A 20742-nucleotide genomic window follows, 5' to 3' on the forward strand; every position below is an offset into this window, starting at 1 on the left:
TGTGTGTTTTTCGAGTAATTGCACAGCGGACTGAGAAAGGAGGATAAATATATATTGCCGATTGATTGCATTGATCTCGTCTACCGCTACGCGATGAATTAGAAATTGATATCGCGGCGAATGTCAATTTTTGTGAAAGCATCGTCTTCTTCGAGGGAGCAAATATATTACGAATATTGCGCGAATCGTTTTACGAAAGGAGGTCATTGGTATTTTTAAGAAATTAGAGGAGAAATCTTGCGCGGAGAGAAAATTATGGAATAACGTGAAAATATAAATCAAAGTTTTCTATCCTCCGCTGCCCTAAAATTCCCTTCAACTTGCGAAGATATCGTATCGAAAGGATTAATGTACTCGTTTGATGCAAAAAAAGAAATTGTTCGGCTCGGACTTTTTCCAAATTTTCGAGGCCATCGGTTTTTTTTAACAAGACGAATTCATCCGATGACATCACGATGACTTTCGAATCGAAAGAAATTTCAAGAAGAATCAAAGATCTCCATCGTTCGATCATCGATTAAATATTTTTATGTAACTTTAATTCGATATATCACTCTTTCATAAATAAATGAAATGGCGGCACGTAATTTTTGAAATCCATTTTCACGAGGAAATGGAAACGACCATAAACTTGATAAGTCTGATTTTCATGCTGTCTCCGAAACGGAAACCATGCATCACACACTCCCCATTCCGAGCTTGATGAATACTCATTACGCTTTACGTATTTATACCCTTTTTCTCTCTTATTCTATCTATATATATATATATCTTGTAACATTTTTCATATATATATATCCTCGTGCTTTCACAACGGTTTATTACGTCTTTCCAGCGTGCGATATTTAAAGGAGATGCGCGATATGATTCATAATCTTCTGCGTTTTGCGATAAAATCACGCTAACTAGGCAAAATAAAGATTCGCAGGGCCGTGTAATGGCGACAAACGTGGACGCAAATGTTTCTTCGCGCCAGACTTTTATACCTACTGTGAAAAATTCAAAAACGTTTCGAATTTGATCGTACGTCATCGAATAAAACTTGCGAAATATTATATTATATTTCTCTACCTTTAATTTTTATTTTATATTTATTTTTGTGAGATACGTTTCAAACGAAACTCTTTCACCAATTCGTCATTTATAATGGAAGGAATTTCCTGGATAAAAGAAAAGTGAAATTAATTGAAAGATACAGTGATGATAATTCCAATAAGAAGTTTGAATTAGAAAAAAATCTTTTTTCAAAAAGTTCCTTCATGTCTTCTTTCTTTTATATCCACTTGAAAGAAATATCGATCATTTCAATTCGAGTTAACGAATATTTGGCACGAGGAAATTGTACGATGAGAGGGCACAGCACAGCTTCTTTAGAAAAAGAAGAGGGGAAAAAAGAAAAAATGAAATGGTATACTAGTCGTGCCGTTTCCTGGCAGAAGCCATGTATCATATGGTCACGGTTGTGCATTCGTCGCGAAAGCCAACAGAGGGGCACAATTGAAACGTGAAACTTAGCCGCGAAGCTTTAGTCATGCTCGTCGATTATCCGGACGTAATATTGATTGCACGGGCATGTACTATGCCTGATTATTGCTTGCCATCCACTCGGCCATCCTTCTTGTCATCGACCTCCTTGTGTGTGTGTGTGTATTTAGGACGACGAATTTCACCTCTTCTCGAGTTGATTCTATCGCGTAATCCCCTCCCAATAGGGTTATCGAACACGGTTCGAATACTACTTGTATATATCGATAAACCAAACAGATTATTTCTGATCCTTGATATTGTTGTAAGAGGATTTAGATTTCACGTGAATTGTATCTTGCTCATTATATTATGATAATTAGCTGATGATTTATCAGATTATTCGCTTTGGAGTATCGAATTTAATTAATGGCAACAATTTAGAATTTTGTATTTACTTATTGCTGGTAATCAAACGTGTAATATTAGGTAAATATATAAGGTTTAATCGAACATGATAATTATCATATTTGTGGATTCATGACATGTTCATCCGTTAACAGTGTTTGGAATCACGTATTGCAATCGCTATTTTAAGAGTACGAAATGATTTTTAGAATTATATATATCTCCGCCGAAATTATTCTTCATTTATTTTATTTTTTCATGATGCAATATTTTATTCAAAAGCGATTATATTTCTCGAAATAAAAATTGCACGAATGTGCCACGTTTCAATCCAGGAAATATCACGAAGATATCGCGTATGAACGAGACTGTAAGAAGCACGTAAGACGTGTTCCCCATCTTCTAAATTTATCTCCGAGTTGATCGCACTCCGAGCACTTGGATTCGAAACGAAAATCAAACGAAGATCAACGGCGAGGCTTCCCTTCTTCCCCTTCGACGATTGAAAAATTCTCACGCATCCCTTTCGAGAGAATTTCTCACGAACGATGACGATTTTTCTTCTTAACATTCACCCGCCGTTTGTCGCGAGGAAAAACCGCGAAGCGATGAGCTGTTCTCGCACACATCGCTCGGACCGACGATGATCCACCATGCTAATTTATTCAAACTAACTGCGGTTAAGCGGCGGCGAATTTCCTGTACATGTCGTCAAATTACATACAACACCGGCCGTAAGGATCCGGACGACTTTGGAATTTTAGAGAAGCCTCGACGCGGTGGAAGAGTACGTTTAAGAAGCGGTTAATATCTTATAACTCGACTTTTAATCGAGATTGCTTAATTAAAAGCGAGAATTTCCAAATTGAAATTTTACAGGGTGAATTATCTTTTGTATTATCGGGTAAAAGTAATCTAGGAGGAGTCGAATCTTTCTCTAAAAATATCTGCTTTTCGTCTCTTTTTCGGCTCGGGCGAAAATTCAGATACGCGAAATGTCAGATACGATGCTTGACGAGTTTTTGAAGTCACTATCTTGGCGTTTCATCCATTGTCCGTTTCTTCTTCTGAAAAATGACTTTACTCGTGCAGATCTCTTTGATCGTTCCTCCATCTCTCCCGTTTTAATCAAATCTCCTTTCACGGTTTCTCGTTTTTTAAATTCGAACATCCTTGAATTCACGCAAAAGATTCGTTCGAGGGTGGATTTTATAAATCGCAAATATCCTTCTCAATAAAATTACTCCCCCTCGAAAATTGTCAATTTGAATTGAATTGCAAATTAATTTAGTTTGGAACTAATTTACAGCGGTGCGCATTTCGAGCGTTCTCCGTTCGAAAACGATGAAGACGTAGGAGACAAAAAGGAGAGGAGAAGAATTGCATGAATTTCCAAGGTCGCTTTTGCTCCAAGTAAAACGAATTATGCGACCTCCCCGTGTTGGGAACGTTTCCCTCCTGAAATCGGCAGATGGTCAAACGGAAACGACTTTTTACGTCGGCACTTGGTGCCGACTGGTGCGTGAGTGTGTACAAAGGGTGTCCTATTTTTACGTTCGCCTCTTCTTCCCATTCGTTTAGGTAGCCAACATTGTTCGACCGTTCGACTTCCGGTCGAGGTGAAATTTGGAGACGATACTGGAAAAGAATGGATCGGTAAATTTGTACATCAACCTTCCGTAACACCCCTATTTCCGCCCGCTTTCAGTTTTTCCTTTTTTCTTTTTAATTTGTTTTTCAAATCTTTCCACCCGATGTTTTAAGATCGAAAATGCTTCCCACGATTCTCGCTTCACAAGGATGAAATCTTTCAAATACGTTTCAATTTAGAATTTAGAATTGTTGTATTAATAATCAAATTAATTTGATTAAAAATCAAGCATCATACTGTGAATTACTCAAATCATAAACAAGAGAATTTTTATTATACCCAATTACCTAGGTAGAATTTATCAGGTGTAAATTACAGTAGTAATTGCACATAATTACACACGATCGTTTTTCTTCTTTAAAGAAAGGCATTTCGTTAAACACGACAGGAAGCAACAGTCAAATTTCACTCGGCTTATCCGTACAATCGAGTGAAATTTTATACGCGATATCACAGAACAGGCGTTGTTATAACGCAAATATTCTAATAGAGAGAAATTAGCTGTTTTCGTATCACGAGGCTAACGTTGCAGTAAACGGGGTAATATTCGTGTGAACGGTTACAGTCGCCATGGGTGGGATGAATTATGTCAAAATTACGCAAATACGATAAGCAAAACCTGCCTATCCCGAGCCGATCGTGTGCAAAGAGAAGAGCAAAGGAGAAACGGCCGGAAGTTAGATCGGCCTCGTCATAAAATGGCGCTGGTTGGGCGAATAAAAGCAACGTTGTACACGTTGATGTAAAAATGATGGGAGCCTTTGGTTGGAAGTTGGTTGGAAAACGTTTCCAGGCGAAACGCCGCTGTTGTGCATTTTAGAAAGAAGGAACACACTGTTTGCGTTGCATTACTGTTACCATTTCGCGGTGCATTGTATTTTTCTCGATATTTTCCATCTCCAGAGTTGGATTCAACGGAGGATACCTTGATATCCTCTCGTTGCTATGTTATCGTTTCAGAAAGGAATAATAAGAAAGGAAATTGATGAGTCGGAGAGACGACATGGGAAGATAATAATTTTGTTTCAAGGCTGACTATACTGACGTGCATTAAAAGTCACCATGATGCTCGAAGAGAATTGTTGTACAGAGTTTTCTTTTTAATGAAACCGAGAAGAAGGAAGGATGAATAAGAATGATATTCTTTTTATTTACAGTGAAGCGATCTTTTTTTATACTTTGAATCATCGAAGTATATCTTTCTCTTGATAGAAACTGAACAAAGATCTGGTCAAATTACTTTCCATTTTTAAAAACACGTTTTTAGATATATCAAATATAGATATATCAATTATAAGTTCATCGTATCCTATCCATAAATAATAAAGATAAGATCTAAACCATGGCTCAGCTTCGTTCAAAACTCGTACACGTACGAGTGATCTTTCTGACATCGATCAGAAACGGAACATCTCGATTTACACCATTTTTAACTGGCCACCCTATAACCGTTCTTATCTCGATCGTAAATCACCACAGAGACCAGAATTTTTCACGTTATGATTATTTTTTTTTTTTCTGGAAACAAGAAAATCCTCCATCCACCGAGCTGACGCACGGAAAAGTAGAGAAAATAAAATAAGAAATAGGAAAAAAAACAGGCTACCCTATATGTACACTCGCACACGCACGTATTGATGGACTCTGCGCGAGGAATGCGTGCGTATATATACGACGATAATAACACGATGAGAATTATCCCACGCATCGCATGGTTTAAGTGTACGAAGAGAGTGGAAGGGCGTTTTCCAGTTTGAGACCCGTTTTCTACTCGATTTTCCTCCCTTTTTTCCCCCCTCTCCGTCCACCTATGACTGGCAAGAAATAGTTATTACGGTAGGTTCGATGTCCACGGGAAGAACGTGAATATCCCGCGTTTCCTTTTGATCATCTTCGCGTGATCCAGCGAGCAAACACTTCTTCTGACCCGTTATTCGCAGGGATATGAATCGTCCTCCGGGCGAAAGTATTGCTCTTGGAAAACGCTATTTGCTTTGCTTCTTCCATTGCTCTCTCTCTCGTGTTTCTTTTTTTTAGATTGGCGGAAAGGCGTTTGATTTTTATAATTTTGTAATTAGAAAAATCTTGCTATTCTTGTAGGGAAGTTTTTCTAAAAACTCCTTTTGATTTTATATCTACGTATATCCGATCCACATTTTCAATTTTATCGAAATCTCTCGGTTTTGTTTTAATATCGAACGAGTTGTTTTCACTTATTTTGTTACGTAAAATATTATTATCGCATAAATCGAAACGCGTCGAAGGAAAATTAAAAACGTCGTTCGAACGATTTCCTTCCCCTCCGCCAAAAAATGACAAGTATAATATTTTCAAACGAGTTTCACCACTATGTATTAATTACGTCTGTTAAAGGTGAACAGAAAATACGTGGAACCAGCTTCGAACTTGCTCTTTCTCGATCAACTTTCAATCTCAGGAAAGCGAAGGGATCAACCAGTCCGTGAAAGCGTTAAAGCGATCACCGTTCGAAATACATAGCGGGAATCATAGCGTACGGCCCTGGCCGTCTACTTTAAAGTGTACACGAAGTGCCGTTCTCCACGCGAACGAAGTACCTGTCGCAGGTGCCCTTCCGGATTGAGGACTCGACGCGGCTTGAAGAGGAGCGAGAGGGAGAAAGAGTAGTACGTTGGAGATCAGAGGGTCGCCACCCTTATTCACCCTTTGCGCTTGCTCTCGAGCCGTGTTCCAGAGGTTTTGATCCTCTGAATTCGCTAGTCGAAAAAGTCGCTCCGGGGGTTGTTTTAGTTTCACCGAGTATTAAAAAATGTCTGACGGCAACTTTTTCTCCCCTTTCTCTCGTCTTCTCTCTTCTTTTCTTTCCTTTCTTTTCTTCGACCCACCACGTCGTCTAAATATTGAAAGTAGTATCACAATTCGTGAAACATTTTATGAAATTTCGCGAGAACTTTGCGAATCTTTGCGACGTCAGAGGAATTTTCTTTTTTTTTTAAATTGACGATTAAAATATTCGCGTCGTGATTTAAACTCTATTCAAATTAGGAAAATTTTAGTGATAACGAGTGAACGAAACGCACTTTCGTTCATCTCGATACGACTTTCGGTTCTTGACATATCATGGTGCAAAGACAAGGGTAAATTTCAATCGTTCGTTATCTTCCTCCTGCTCGAAACTCTTGCTCCCACTTTGTCTCAAAGATCAGGCAAGTGACGGACGAGATTGCTGGAAAAACGTAGTACGCATTTCCAGGAAAATATGTGGGTCAACGAGTCGCTGGCCCATTCATAATTCCTGTACTCGTGGCTCTCAAGCCAGTGGATACTCCAAGTGCTTATAATCTCAGCAAACCAGTTGAAATATCAGAATTTAAAAAGTGGCTTCAAGCGACACAATCCAAGTTTCATTTGCACGAACGTATACAAATATTCCCTTTCGTGATATAGATGTTTTAACTGCACAAAAATTATAAAATTGCTCTACAATCGAGCTTCCCTTGCGTGCATCGCCGTTAAAGATTTCGTGTAATTTTACATTATATGTATATATATATATATATATATATAAATCGAGAGAAAATAGCTCTCTCTAACTGTATCAGCCACGTGAGGGAACCGTACCAAATAAATTTCACGTTGCTCGGTTACATTGTCTATTGTTGGCGAAGTTTCTACGAGAATTGCGCAGGATTCACAGCAGATGTATGGCAACGAGCCGCTTCCCGCTTACTTACGCGATTACCACGAATTTTCCCAACTGATTACCACGTTTTCCATCCGCGAATGCATCCTCCAACTCGAACGAAACCTTCGAATCCCGCGTGTAAGCGCGGTTGCAACGATTTTTACCGCTTTCCATTTATTTTCGTTAACGCGCTATAATCAACTTTTCGGTGTAATTAACGCGATAACGAAATAAACGACACGGAAATAAAGCCTGCAATTGGGTTAACCCCACCGATCTTCGCTCGGTTAAACGAAAACGAGCGCGAGTTTAACTTTTTAGAGATCCTAATCGAGTTGGTTAAATACTTGCCGGGACGATATATACATCCTCGGATATATACAACTCGTGCCGTTTGTTTGCCGGCCAATTAGCTATTTCGAGGATGGAGATTTTTCGAGGGGGGGAAACGGTAACGTGAGAGAGACGAGAGTTAATTGAAATTCTAATTTCAATGGAGGCGGAACGATAATTTATTTGTGTACGAGCTTGTTGCAATTTGTTGTTAGTTGTATCGAGATTGAGAAGATGCATACAATTTTGATATTGCCCGCTTAATTTTACACTTGTGAGCGAGTGTTTCTTGTCTTCTCAACATGCGATCGTCTAACAGTACCTTTTTACACGCGTTGCACGTTTTTGTTTTAGAAGGTTGTTGAGAGAATTATATATTTTTTCTTTATTACCGTTACCGGTTCACCTTTCCAGATATTTTACGCGAAAATTCCGAACTCTTCGCGCGACATCAATTCGAGTTTCGTTTCTGGCGAAAATTATTCAAAAGAACGGGCACCGTTATAAATTTTTTTAAACGATCTAAACTCACGCTCACAAATTCTAATCCACCAAGTATCGCGTCCCCAATCGATATTTTGCATAAACAAATTTCCAGAGTTTCACGACACAAATTCATCAAACCGCCGCGTATTGGCCAATTCATTTTCCAAAAAAACTCCATGCATCAATAATCCAATCACCGATCCATTTACCAATCAAACCCTTCGAAAAACAAGCATCGTCCAAACAAGTAACCAAAAACGGATAACCCTCTTTCAATTTCATCCCCTATTAATAATAATTATCGATACATTGGCAAAGTCGAGTCGACAAAATGTTGTGGAATAGAATATAGAAAAGGCGCGTAGATTAACGGCTCGGTCCCTCCCGACCTGTTAATGAGGATGTACGCATATTACGTTGCGGCGTGGGCCGTTCGTTTCTAATCGGCGCGCGTGGGGCAGCGTTAACGTTTGTTAACGGTAGCGTTTGCTTGTTGCGTCGATAGCGATGCAGACGCCGATGCCAGTGGGCCAAGGATCTTTCTCGTAGCCCAGAGGTCGTACCTGGTGCACACGTCGTGCTATCAAAGATAGCTCGATAACTGCGTTGAGGGAGACGCGGAGGCGATTAACGCTCGGGCGTCCTAGAAATCTAGGATAATTCGCGTAACGGGATTCTTTCGTAATCGCGAGGAGGCTGGAAAAAAGGACGGTGTCGAACGGTGTTTTATTTTTTCTCCCTCCCCGAATTTTTCAAGTCACGTTGAAATTGGAACGCGCTCGCGTTCCAGCCGAGAAGAAAATTATATATTCTCGAATTACTTATCTCTCGAGGATTTAGGTTATTATGCGATTTTTTTTTCTTTTTCTCTTTTTTCTTAAATTTTCGTCGGCGAATGTGAAAATTAATAATATGAACGAAAATATATATTTTCGAAATATGTTCAATTTCGACTGACTGTGTAATTAACTAGTGTTGTAAAAAAGGAAAGGAAAAAAATTTTCATCGGATTCAAAATTCAACCACGATCATCCCCCGATATTTTCAATCTACCATCTCTTGAATGAATGCATTTCGACGAAAAAGGATATCCACTAATCATTAATGAAATGAAATTCTCGAAATCGTATCGTAACCGTGACAGGTATTCCGCGTTTCCATCGCATTGCTTAATACTTTTAATAATATGAACGAAAATATATATTTTCGAAATATGTTCAATTTCGACTGACTGTGTAATTAACTAGTGTTGTAAAAAAGGAAAGGAAAAAAATTTTCATCGGATTCAAAATTCAACCACGATCATCCCCCGATATTTTCAATCTACCATCTCTTGAATGAATGCATTTCGACGAAAAAGGATATCCACTAATCATTAATGAAATGAAATTCTCGAAATCGTATCGTAACCGTGACAGGTATTCCGCGTTTCCATCGCGTCGCACGGCGATATCGGGGGGGAGGGAGGAAGGAAGAAAGGTGGGTTATAAAAGGTGGCACGGATCGGAACGGTGGACGCACGAAACGGGGGGGAGGGGCGCGAAACGTGGTGCGGTGTGCAGCCGGCATACAAACGGTTCTTTGTGCCACCAAACGGTGTCCGCAATATCGTTGACAGCATCTCTGGATTCAATCTAGATCGTTCAGGCTCCCTACGGTATAGAAGCGGCGACAAACTGCTGACAAACGCACGGACTTATGTCAATCATTATGAAACCCTATAAAGAAAGTAGCAGCTAACGGCGTGCACGTTTCGTTATTACTCCGAATCGGGGGATCGATTCGAAGGGGGGATGATTCGATTCGAACTGTCAAACCGGCAATTTTCTTTTAATTTGAGCAATTTGCCGTGGCTAATTTTATTTCGAACGACGTTCTCTGGATATTTGATTCGATGAAAATGTATTAATATAATATATCGTACGATTATTATTATTTGATAAATTATTAAGTACGATTGAGTAAACACGGGAAATTGAGTTTTGATTCGGGATCGAGATGACAAAAATATTATCACGTGTTTCTATTAACTTTATCGTTAATTGAAACGAATTAATCGGAATGAAGAAAGCGCGATAATGCAATTGTTGAAATTGCAAATATGACATTTGCAGTTATTATCGGTATTATGATAGGGAGCTGCGTGAAATATCCCGCTTGCACGCGAATTCTCGATGCAAAATTTCGGATTTCGTCCGCGGTTATCCGATGCGAAGCTTAATGATAAAGCCAATAAAGAAATATGAAATATTGGATCACGATTCTATCCATTAAGGGATTAAAATAGATGATCTTGGATTAAAGATAATTAACGAGTTTGTCGTCGAGAGGACTTATCCCATAATATACAATTCCACATAGAAATTAATACCATACCGAGTTTCCTTCGTTTGCAAAATATCCTATTACCTATTTATGAATACCCCGTAAAATACGTTCAACGAGTTGAAAAATACCAATGAGAGAAAAAAAATTCTCGCCCATTGTCGAAACACCCCTGTTGTGTCGCGCGCGAATAAATTCGTGTTAAGAAAAAAAATTTGAACGATTTGTCGATGACAAAATATTAAAAAAATCGGCACAGATTTATTCCCTATTAGATATTCGTTATTCAACAATGGATCAATGTAATTTCGCGTAAAACGTGGAATGAACGATCACCTCCTCCTCCTCCTCCTCCCTCCTGTGTCCTCGAGCGAATTTATGGTCACGATTAATCTCCCAGAATTGTAAATTATTTTTAACGTTCCATGTGCGAATAATGACGTATCGTTACTCCGCGACGATAAGCGTAATAATTCGTTGTAACGTTTTCGTTTCACGCGAACGAGAATATTGTTTGCCTTTTCCCGTGACCGTCATGCCATGATTACTCCTCCACTTGTGATAAATTATTCATGGATCATCAAAACGATCAACGATTTGATCCGGATTTCTTTCTGACTCTGAGAGGAGAATTAATTAGATACATTTATCTCGACGAGTTTTTGAAAATAATATCGAATCGTTTGCAAAAATTAATAAAACACTTGCAGTATTTTTAAACGTGGATTAAATCTTGTGAAATGTAATAGAGTCGAACAAGGTATAAAATATGCCTTCCATGTTTACCATGTTCGTCTGACATGTTATTCGAATGTATTTTATAAATATTCGTCCAACGAAATCCTACAACAAATTGTACGGTATAGCGGATGCGAACCTAAATTAACGTCGAATAGGATTTTGTCCTATTGAACAAAAACAACGCGTAGTATCGAAATGTATTAAAAATCGTTCGTAATTGATAATAAATCTAAAAGTAAAAAATTTTTCCATCAATTTTATGATTTAACTTCTATTTTCTAGTTACTATTAAAAACGAACATTCATTTCGACACAATTCTGATAATTACTTTACGTAACGAAAATCGAAAATGCAATTGATGATGCATTATCCACTTAATATTGCACGTATGTAACATCTTAATGTTTATTTATGTAATTTAGAATACATCTTACGCCTATACGTGATTCACTAGATGACGAAACGTTAATATCGTAATATTAAATAAGTGGAACAAGTTGGCAAAATAGCAAAATATACGTAACATCGTCTTTATCGAATTCACGATGTCAAATGTTATCTATCTGGGGCCGGAAAAATTTCTATAAATTTTAGATAATTGAATGTCGCGATGTATCAAATATGCTTGATTTCATTATTCAAAATGAAACATCCGATTGATCGATATTTCAAATTAATTATATCTCTTCTTTATATTCATTATCCGTATTGATATTATATCGATAATTAATGTAAAATTATTTAATCGCAATAAAGTTACGAAATAAAACTATTATACGAACAATAAATACACGTTAAAATGTAGGTTAAAATTTATTAGTTTACACAATGTCTGACTGTTTCAAATGCTCGCCTGATTACTCTGATCATGAAACTCGTAAAACTTTGGCTGATACACCATTATTTGAAACACGATTATCTCCAAGTTAAATATTAAATATTAACTTTTACCTTTTTCTTCTTCTTATTTATCCAACTCGCAAATGGAACGATTTTAATCGTATTTTAATTTTCGTTGGTCTTTGAACTTTTCCTTTTTCTTTTTTCACGATTTTAACATATTTTAAAATATTTAAATACGACGAAACTCGTACGGAATCGTAATTATCACACGATTAAGAAACTTACCAGCATAACAGAACTATACCAAATAGTACGAAAACTGGTCACAGTGATTAACAAAATTATTAAACTTCTTCCTCTTCGATATTTCTCTACAAATTCATTTCGATCGTGCCAGACCAAACAAACGAACTACGATAGACCGAAAACGTAACGATCTGTAATTTCTCGTGTTCCCTTCGCGTTGGTCCAACGCGTACCGTGCCTTTTAACGAGGCGCGTTAAAACCAGTCACCGATAAAAATATCCTTGTATATAGGGCATGTGCCGAAAGTTCATCCCGCGCGTTGAAAAATGGGGACTGCAGGCCGGATAGAGCCCCTAATATCGAATGCAAGCTTAGTAGCATAATTACCACCAAGTTTCGTGGAACGGCTGACTGACTCGTGGATGGACACGTTGGTGACGTTCCAATCGTTCGAAATTAATAGGTCTGACAGGTGTATATTTCATCTCTCTTCCGTTCGTTTTCTTCTTTTTCTTTCTAAATTATTCTTTTCTCTGACTTAAGTCAAGAAAACAAACTTGGATGATGAATCGCAGGACATTAGAGCGCGTTAAATTGCACGAAGCGATGAAGGGAAAATGGCGTTAAACGGGATAATTTAGAAGAGAGAGAAAAATACAGAGACGCGTGGAAGGAAGTGGAGGAGATAATCCTTTTTTTTTTTCGTGATCAGCTTTAATAGGGGCAATTAATTAAATAATTTCTGTATCATTCCACGAACACGGGAGATCCTGTGCAATTATATTTGCCGTGATAGAATCTCGGAGGAAAGATTTCCTGGCGCGTATCCCCTGGCTCGTGCTGTGGCGGAAAACCAAGATTAACTTGTGATAGCAATGGATCAAGATTTAATAGCGAGTTTTCGATACTGATATCCGGATAAGGATATCTTAAGCGAGATATTTTCACGTTTCGCTCTTAGTTTCGTAAGATGCATTGCTTCCTGATTTCTTGAAGGATTAATTAATTAAAGCGATTCGTGTTTCGGTAAGTTCCTTCGCTTAGAACCCGAATAAAATTTCTTTCGGTGAGTAATAAGTGATGGATGAAGATTGATTCGATCGATATTAAATTCCGAAATGTGAATTTTCACTATACAAAATATTCCCATTCCTCAAAATTACACAATGTCCCGATATAAAGTTGCAAATTAATTAAACGTGAGGATGGACGATCCTCTCGGGAAATATTATTCGTATTAAAAGAGAAACATCATCTCCATTCACCGAAGGTAAAAAGATTAATTTTTCAATCGATGAATTAAATATTCCCAAGAACAAATTAAATAAATCTCTTAAATAAATCCTTCGGTTTGGGTGAAAATTAAAAATCTTACGAAATACCTTCGAAATTGTCGATCATCGCCGTTAATAATTAGGCTGAGAGGCGGCCTGTCTCCATCTCGGTATCGTACGCTTCTTGCCTCTCTTTCTTGACATTCCGTTTCACGCGAGCCTGTAGTACCTGTACAGGCACCGGGCGAGTTGTGAACGAGACGCCGGCTCAGCAAGTTTCTTTTTGAAAGGAAGAAAGAGGCGGGCTCGCGGACTACGCGAAGATGAAGAAGCAGGGGAAGGATAAAACGAGTAATAGGAGTCCAAACAGAAACGATCCGCAAGGTCGATGCAGACGTTCCTCTCTTGGGCTTCGCTGCAGCTTCTCCTCGCGACGTCCAATCCTCTCATTTTTATCGATTATGAGATTTAATTTTCCTTCCGGGGAATGGAACGAAACCGTTTCTTTTTTCTTTTCTTTTCTTTTTTTTTTTTTCGTATATATATCCTTGAAATTGGAAAAATTGGAATCCCAATTTTTGAATATTCGTCGAAAGGATGCTGTGACGTTCTCATAATGCCAAAATATTTTCAATTTGTGCAATAGAAATATTATTTAAAATATGCGAAAATGGTTGAAGATCGTTGAAGAGCTGTTCAAAAGCAAGGTTAATCAGGATGCGATAGCAGCCTTTACAAAAAAAAAGATATCATCAGGCATCGTATCGAAGATTGAAACTGTCTCACCTGAAAAACCATTGTTGCCAGAAAGTCGGTTCTGGCACAGCTTATTATCAGGGTCTGCGTTCTGCCTCCGTTCTCTGCGAAAGACCAGATCCCATAGGCCTCTCCCATGTAGTCAACATTTTAGATCTCGCAAAATTGCGTCCCATTGATAGAATCGCTCGAGTCGGCCTGGAAATATCGTCTTCCCTCCCCGTCGATTCAGCCGGCAACATTTCGCGGACTATCGGCCACCATTCAATTCGAAAATTACTGCTCAGCAGCTGTGTATTGTCGAATGCATAATATGTCTGGCAGAAAGGAAGAAAAAGAAAAAGGAATCGATTTTAATCTGCAGTTTAATATCTACCGTTGCTTCCTTTCCTCGAAAAAAATATCGTTGCCCTTTTTCTCTCTCGAACGTTCGAATAAAATGCGATTTAAGCTTTAGAAGAATTTGGTGAAAGTTTAATCTCTACGGCCTTTTTTTATTCTTTAATTCTTGGGTTTCTTGAATTTTTGGAAAATTACCGTGTCGCTGATAATTTCTAGAAACGTAAAATTCGCAAAAAGTTGAAAAATTAATTATGTGATAGAAAATTTTATGCTTTCAAATATTTATATTAATGAAGGGAAAGACGAAGAGCTCGTCCTAAGGAAGGAAAAAGAAAGAATTCGACGAAGGTTATATTAAGCACACGTCTTACGAATCGATCGAACTTATTTTTACATCTTTTAACGAGCAATGCAATATCTTTAATTACGTAGAAAGAAATAACTCCAAATAACTTGCGAATCTATCTAATAATTGCATGTTACGAATTATATCCATCTCCTTTGTCTTGGTCATGATCAGCGATATCTCAAAATTTTTATCGTTCGCCTTCAATTATTCCCACTTTCGCAAGCCCTCCTCTCCCTCCAAATCCATCAATTTTCTACATTTACGCTAAAACCACGTCGAGCCACGTCCAACTTCTCGGCAGTGCTCCACCGTTTCAATCACGCCACGCGTCTGGCAGTTTATCAAGTTGATTTGCGAGATCGATGCGTCGCGGGTATCAAATCGCGATACATCCGCGAATCTCGTTGGGGATCAAATGGCTCCGGATCGGTCAGACTGTTTCATGGTTGGCCGGCTGTGGCAGCTTCTCTGGCACGACCTCCACTCGCAAAGGTAGTTAGGTATGTGGCTCGCGTGACGTTACATACGACCAAGGTCGGGGAATGAACCGAGAAATCGATGGCTTCGTCCTCTCCTCCGCGCTTACGTTTTTCCACGTTTGTCAGTCGACTTATCTCGAGAGAGCTCGCCTCGCAAAGACGAGTCCATTCCGGAGTAAAATTTCAACAGTCCATTTTGCTCAAATGTAAATGTACGCTGTCGAAAAATTTTATTCGCCAAATCATACGCTCACTATACTCGATGGCCAAGGAGTGAGACAACTCCGGAGAGGACCTCGACTGGAATCACGTTCGATCGAGAAACGGTCGACGAGCCTATTTCCAGTTCGGCCCGCTATCGTTTCACCGCATCTCATCCGCAGGTGCAGCATGCCTTAACGAGCGACTTCCGTCGCGCTTATAATTCATCCTGCGCCTTGTTTCGCGATTCATTCATAATTCGTAACGGTACACGCGATCGTTCCTTCGATCTCTTGCCGCCTCTGGAACCGTTCGAAGGGTGTGAGGAACGAGATCGACAATCGTTCCTTCGCTCTCTCTTTCGAGCATTTTGGAAACGGATTGATTCGATGCGATTGAAATCGTTCCAGATAATTTTGAGACACGTTCGTTGCTTCGAGATTGCTAATGTAGGACGTATTTGAATACATGCAATTACGTATAATTTCTTGGAATCGATTTAACCGCGATAGGAATGTGAGAAACGGGAATAGTTGTTGCGATTGGATAGCAGAGTTTGTTTGAGAGTTTGAAAGAGAGTTTGAGTTATATGAAGATGAACGGTAGATTGATCGGGGGATAGGGAAAGGGGGGTTGATGTTTATGGAAGAGGGGAAAGTAGGAAAAGAGATTCGCCTTTAAGGAGAGAATGTGAATTGATTGATAATGAAAGTTGATCAATGGATCTTAAATCGTGACAATGCGATCGTTTCTTCGTTTATTATCATTATTATTATTTTTTTTTTATGAGTTTATTGAACTATTAATTCCATTCATTGAATTCAAAGAATGCGGAACAATAGAATTTCTAATTTAAAGATCTTGATAAAGATACATCTTTATTAATGCAATTCTTAAACGATAAATTAATATTTCTAAGTATAACGTAATTTGTAATTAATCTAGTAGTATTGATTCACTGTATCTAACTATTTTTAATTCAACTAACTCTGTTTTTATTCTTCTGTTGCAGAATTCAACAGGAAAATCATGGAGGATATTAGAAAGCAGGAAATTGGCCAGGAAAATGTTCTTAATTAATGAATCGTCTGTGAACGTCTGTGAATCATAGTCGTGTTTTTAAATTTAATGTAAATTGTTGGTCGAAAAAAATAGTGGAGGGGGGAAAAAATGAGAACAAAAGAATGAACAATTTTGCGAGAACTCTGACGAGGGATTCGGCCTTTTAAATGGCCGAGGAGAGATCGTACGGCCTTTGAGGAGGGCTTGGAGGATCGTAGGATCGCGACCATTTTTGGCGATGTTCAGGAAGTGGTCCTTCAACTGGACACAGGAGAACGTAGGAAAAAGGATCGCAGAGTAGTCTACGGATAGGCTACTATGACGGACTATTTGGATCCACATTTCGTCAGGGCTCTCTGCCGCGATCCAGAACGACGAACGCTTCAAGTAAGTTGATGAAATTGCACTGTAATTGAATTGTAAAAGTAGTTACGTTTTAAGATGATAATTTATTCAGAATTTCGTAGTCGATGGAGATTAAAACAAACAAAGAAATGAAAGGAGAGATATCAACTTTTTTTATCTGTTGTTAATTAATTATTAATAAGTGTAATACAACTTTTTAGTAAGCGAATTATCACTTGTTTTATGATCACTTGTTCAACCGTGATCGTTAATGGAGTTGAACTTTCAATGGACGGTTAAAGTTTGAAAGTGTTTGAAATTGTTCCTGGTTCAACTTTCACTTTGTTGCACTTATAAAACAAACAAAATATATATACGTTATACGTTATAACATGGATACATAAGCATACAATTTTCTTTAATAAAAAATTCTATCCTGTTACCACGTTAATTTTTCCAAAAATTTAAGATCTCGTTAAGATAGTTATAAAAATTCAACAACAGCTTCAAATTTTTCTCTCAAAATTCCGCATTTACACGCATCTCCTTCTCACTTAACGAATTTTTAAGAATAAGAATCTCTCGGAATAATTTATCCTTCGATATCTCCATAACTTGTGAATTTTCAAAAGATACATCAAATTCGCCAACAGTTTTAACCGTCTCTCCCCCCAAAAATTCTGCATTTACAAGCAACCATTTTGATATTTTGCTTATCAAATTTTTAAGAATATCTTAAGGAATATAATTTATCCTTCGTTGTCCTTCGTTAATCCGTGATTTTACGCGAAAGCACGCACGCACAAAGGCTTATTCGTGGCTACGTTTTACGGTGGCCGAGAAAGGTTAAAGGGCGTCGTCAATATCCAGTAGGACTGCTCGAACTTTCCAAACGAATAATAATCCACCTCTTCTTATCTTCTCATAATCGCGTTGAACTTGTGCGTCCTGGAATTTCGAGGGGGAAAAAATTTCTTTCGCGATGAAATTACCCTCCCCTTGTTGGCCCAAGCTCGAACTCTCTCAAATATTAATTTCGTTTGCTCGTCGAAGGTTGAAAAGATTTTCGAATTTTCGATTAAATAAAATAACAAAGTCGAAGATTTTAGAAATGAAAATTTATATTCCAACATTACAGGTATTTTTCTAATAAGATGTCGGATAATTAAATAAGTCTTTTTCAATAATTAACACTTTCTAATCTTTTACAATCATATTTTTCCTCGTTTAAAATTTCTCGAGTCGTAGAAATTATTTCCTGAATATAAAATATACAATTCGATTATTATTTTTTAACGAGGTTTTAATCACTGTCCTCGTAAACATAATTTCATTTCTGTATACTTTATAGTTTTGATATACTTTTCTTTACATTTCTAGTTAATTTAATAAGTAGATGTTCGTAATCACGACATTTATGAATAAAACTATACTTTTTATATCGAAATTGCAATTTTCATTGTCATAACGTCAAGTTTCTTTAAAAATTTTAACAAGCACATGATCGATTTATGATTTTGACGAGTAACCAATCGAAGCAAGAAATTTCTTTATCGAGATAATACAAGGAGAAAGTTTCGGTTTAAAGATTCTGTTTGAGTTTTTCTTCTTTTCTTCCTAATATCGTTAAAACTTCTTACTATCCGATTCTTCGTGTTCTTTATCGGATAAAACTGCGAAGTAATGCCTTTGAAGTATCGGAAATGGATACAGAATTTTTGAGCGGAAAGGATTCCCGTGTTCAATGCGACGCGGAACAAACTTGCCAGTATCAAAATTTTGACAAAGGAAAAATTCTCGTGCTGTCAGATGCAATATTTACGTTTCGTATCCTATTCTCATAAGCCGTTCGTAATTCGAGGTTTACATTTCTTCTTTTTCAAAAAATATTTCTACTAAATTTACTCTACAATAAAACATTTTCCATAAAAACTAAAAAGAAGATCGAAGCCTGGTTTCGAAAAATTAACGCTAAAACTATCCATCTGTGATAAATATTTAAATATCCCATACATAAACGATCCTTTTCTTTTTTTGTCGAAATCATTTTCGCGTAATTAAAAAAAATATGAAATTCCTCAATTTTAATGATTGTAATACATAATAAAATGTGTCACGCGAATCGAAAATTGGTAGCCTCTTATATGTACAACGGGGATATTTAAAAGTTTTAATAATTTATTTCCAGAGAAGTTGACAATCATTTCGAGATATTCGCAACTTCCAATAACCATCTTTCTACCCTTTAACTGCTTTTGTTCCCCTTTGCATTTGTGCTAACTACCAATCGTACGTATCTAATTCGAACGTTGAACGGTTGATTGGGATCGGGGAAAACTAGCTCGTTTTATTCCATCGCGTTGTCCTCTTCCAATCGCGCCACGTATCAACGATCGAAATCGATTTTTCCGATAAAATGCCCCGTCACGCGTGTTGCTACCGCGAGAAAAAAATTGGCGACGAGCCAATACAATTCGTTTCATTGTCAAAGACGTGATCGAATTTAAATGCTCTTTTTTTCTCTCCCTTTCTCTCTCTCTTTCTCTCCCCTTCCCCCGTAATTTTCAAATATGAAAACGCTCGACATGCGTGGAAAGAATAGTTTAAATGAAAGAAACAACCACGGGGGTCATTCGTTTTTCATTCTCTCGTTTTTTAATCAATTTCCTTTTGCCTTTTGCTCCCCCAATATTTCCCATTCGAAACGACTTGTGACGTTTCGTTGAATTTGAAACGGATGAAATGTACGGATAACGACGTAGATTTCGTAAAACTCGCCATGTTGGAAATATGGTAAAATTTTGAATGGATGATAAAAGACGTAGGGAATTTTATTTAACCGAAGTATTATTTTTCGTATTTCTTTTTCTTTTTTTTTTTTTTTTACTCGAATATGTGAAATTTTATTTTAAATTTCTCGTGGAGGAATGTGAATTTTTGTAGAAGCGAGAAAGTGAGAAAAATTTTGCTTTGAAACGCGGGTTGAGAAGAGTAGTTGTCGCCGAGGAGGGACAATGCGATTCTATTTCGACCTAAAGAATCTATCTTTACTCCCGGATAAATTTATCCATCTAATTTTCATGGGGAGGCAGTTTAAAATTCCACGAATATCTTTTGCACACATTACTCGCTTGCACCCTTCCATCCTTTATCTGGAATTTATCTTGAAACGAAAGATAACTTTGAGAAATTACATGCTCTCAAATATTTGTCTAATCTCTGTTCGACTAATCCTCTTTTATCTCTACCATTGTTTTTATCTAATTTCGTTGTGAAGACAAGCTTTAAAAATTATGTATCCTCAAATATTTGAACACTTTGCGTGTAATTTTCTTTATCTACTGTACGATCGAATTTCCGTTCAACCAGTTAAGAGATAAGTTTAATTGCCTTTAATTTTTCCGTATCAAAATTTAAAAATTAAAGTTTTTCCATTTTTAATAATCCAGCAATTTTATAATCACCGAAGATAAATTTATTCTTGAGCATTTACTTCTTCTCTCAACACGAAACGAACTTTATCGCAAAAAAAAAAACTTCCACGTGAAATTTTTACAATTAAGATTCAATAAAAATTTTCAAAATGAATCTTGCACTTAGTTGTGAATAATTTAGTGATCATCGGTATCGATTCTCATCGTGAGAAAAAATAATCCGAGTCACGATAATTTTCACAAAAAGAAAGACGTATCATGGAATTCTAGATCGAGAATTCGCCGCGGTTTCGCAGACGTCCTTCTGCTCCCTTCGTTATTTTCGTGCTAATTTGCA

At 37.5% G+C, this 20742-nt stretch overlaps 1 protein-coding gene across 11 annotated transcripts in view; it reads left to right on the top strand.

Moving 5' to 3' along the window:
* The window catches only part of LOC107995623 (rap guanine nucleotide exchange factor 2), a 190168-nt gene that overhangs the window by 18813 nt on the left and 150613 nt on the right, over nt 1-20742 (top strand). For all 11 annotated transcript variants that reach the window (XM_062073898.1, XM_062073902.1, XM_062073914.1 and 8 more), the window contains exon 2: nt 16577-17013. In XM_062073898.1, coding sequence (XP_061929882.1) covers nt 16945-17013 — 69 coding nt within the window. In that variant the 5' untranslated portion in view covers nt 16577-16944. The remainder of the gene's footprint in view (nt 1-16576; nt 17014-20742) is intronic.

Source organism: Apis cerana, linkage group LG4 (assembly GCF_029169275.1).
Source record: "Apis cerana isolate GH-2021 linkage group LG4, AcerK_1.0, whole genome shotgun sequence".
Taxonomy (NCBI): Eukaryota; Metazoa; Arthropoda; class Insecta; order Hymenoptera; family Apidae; genus Apis; species Apis cerana.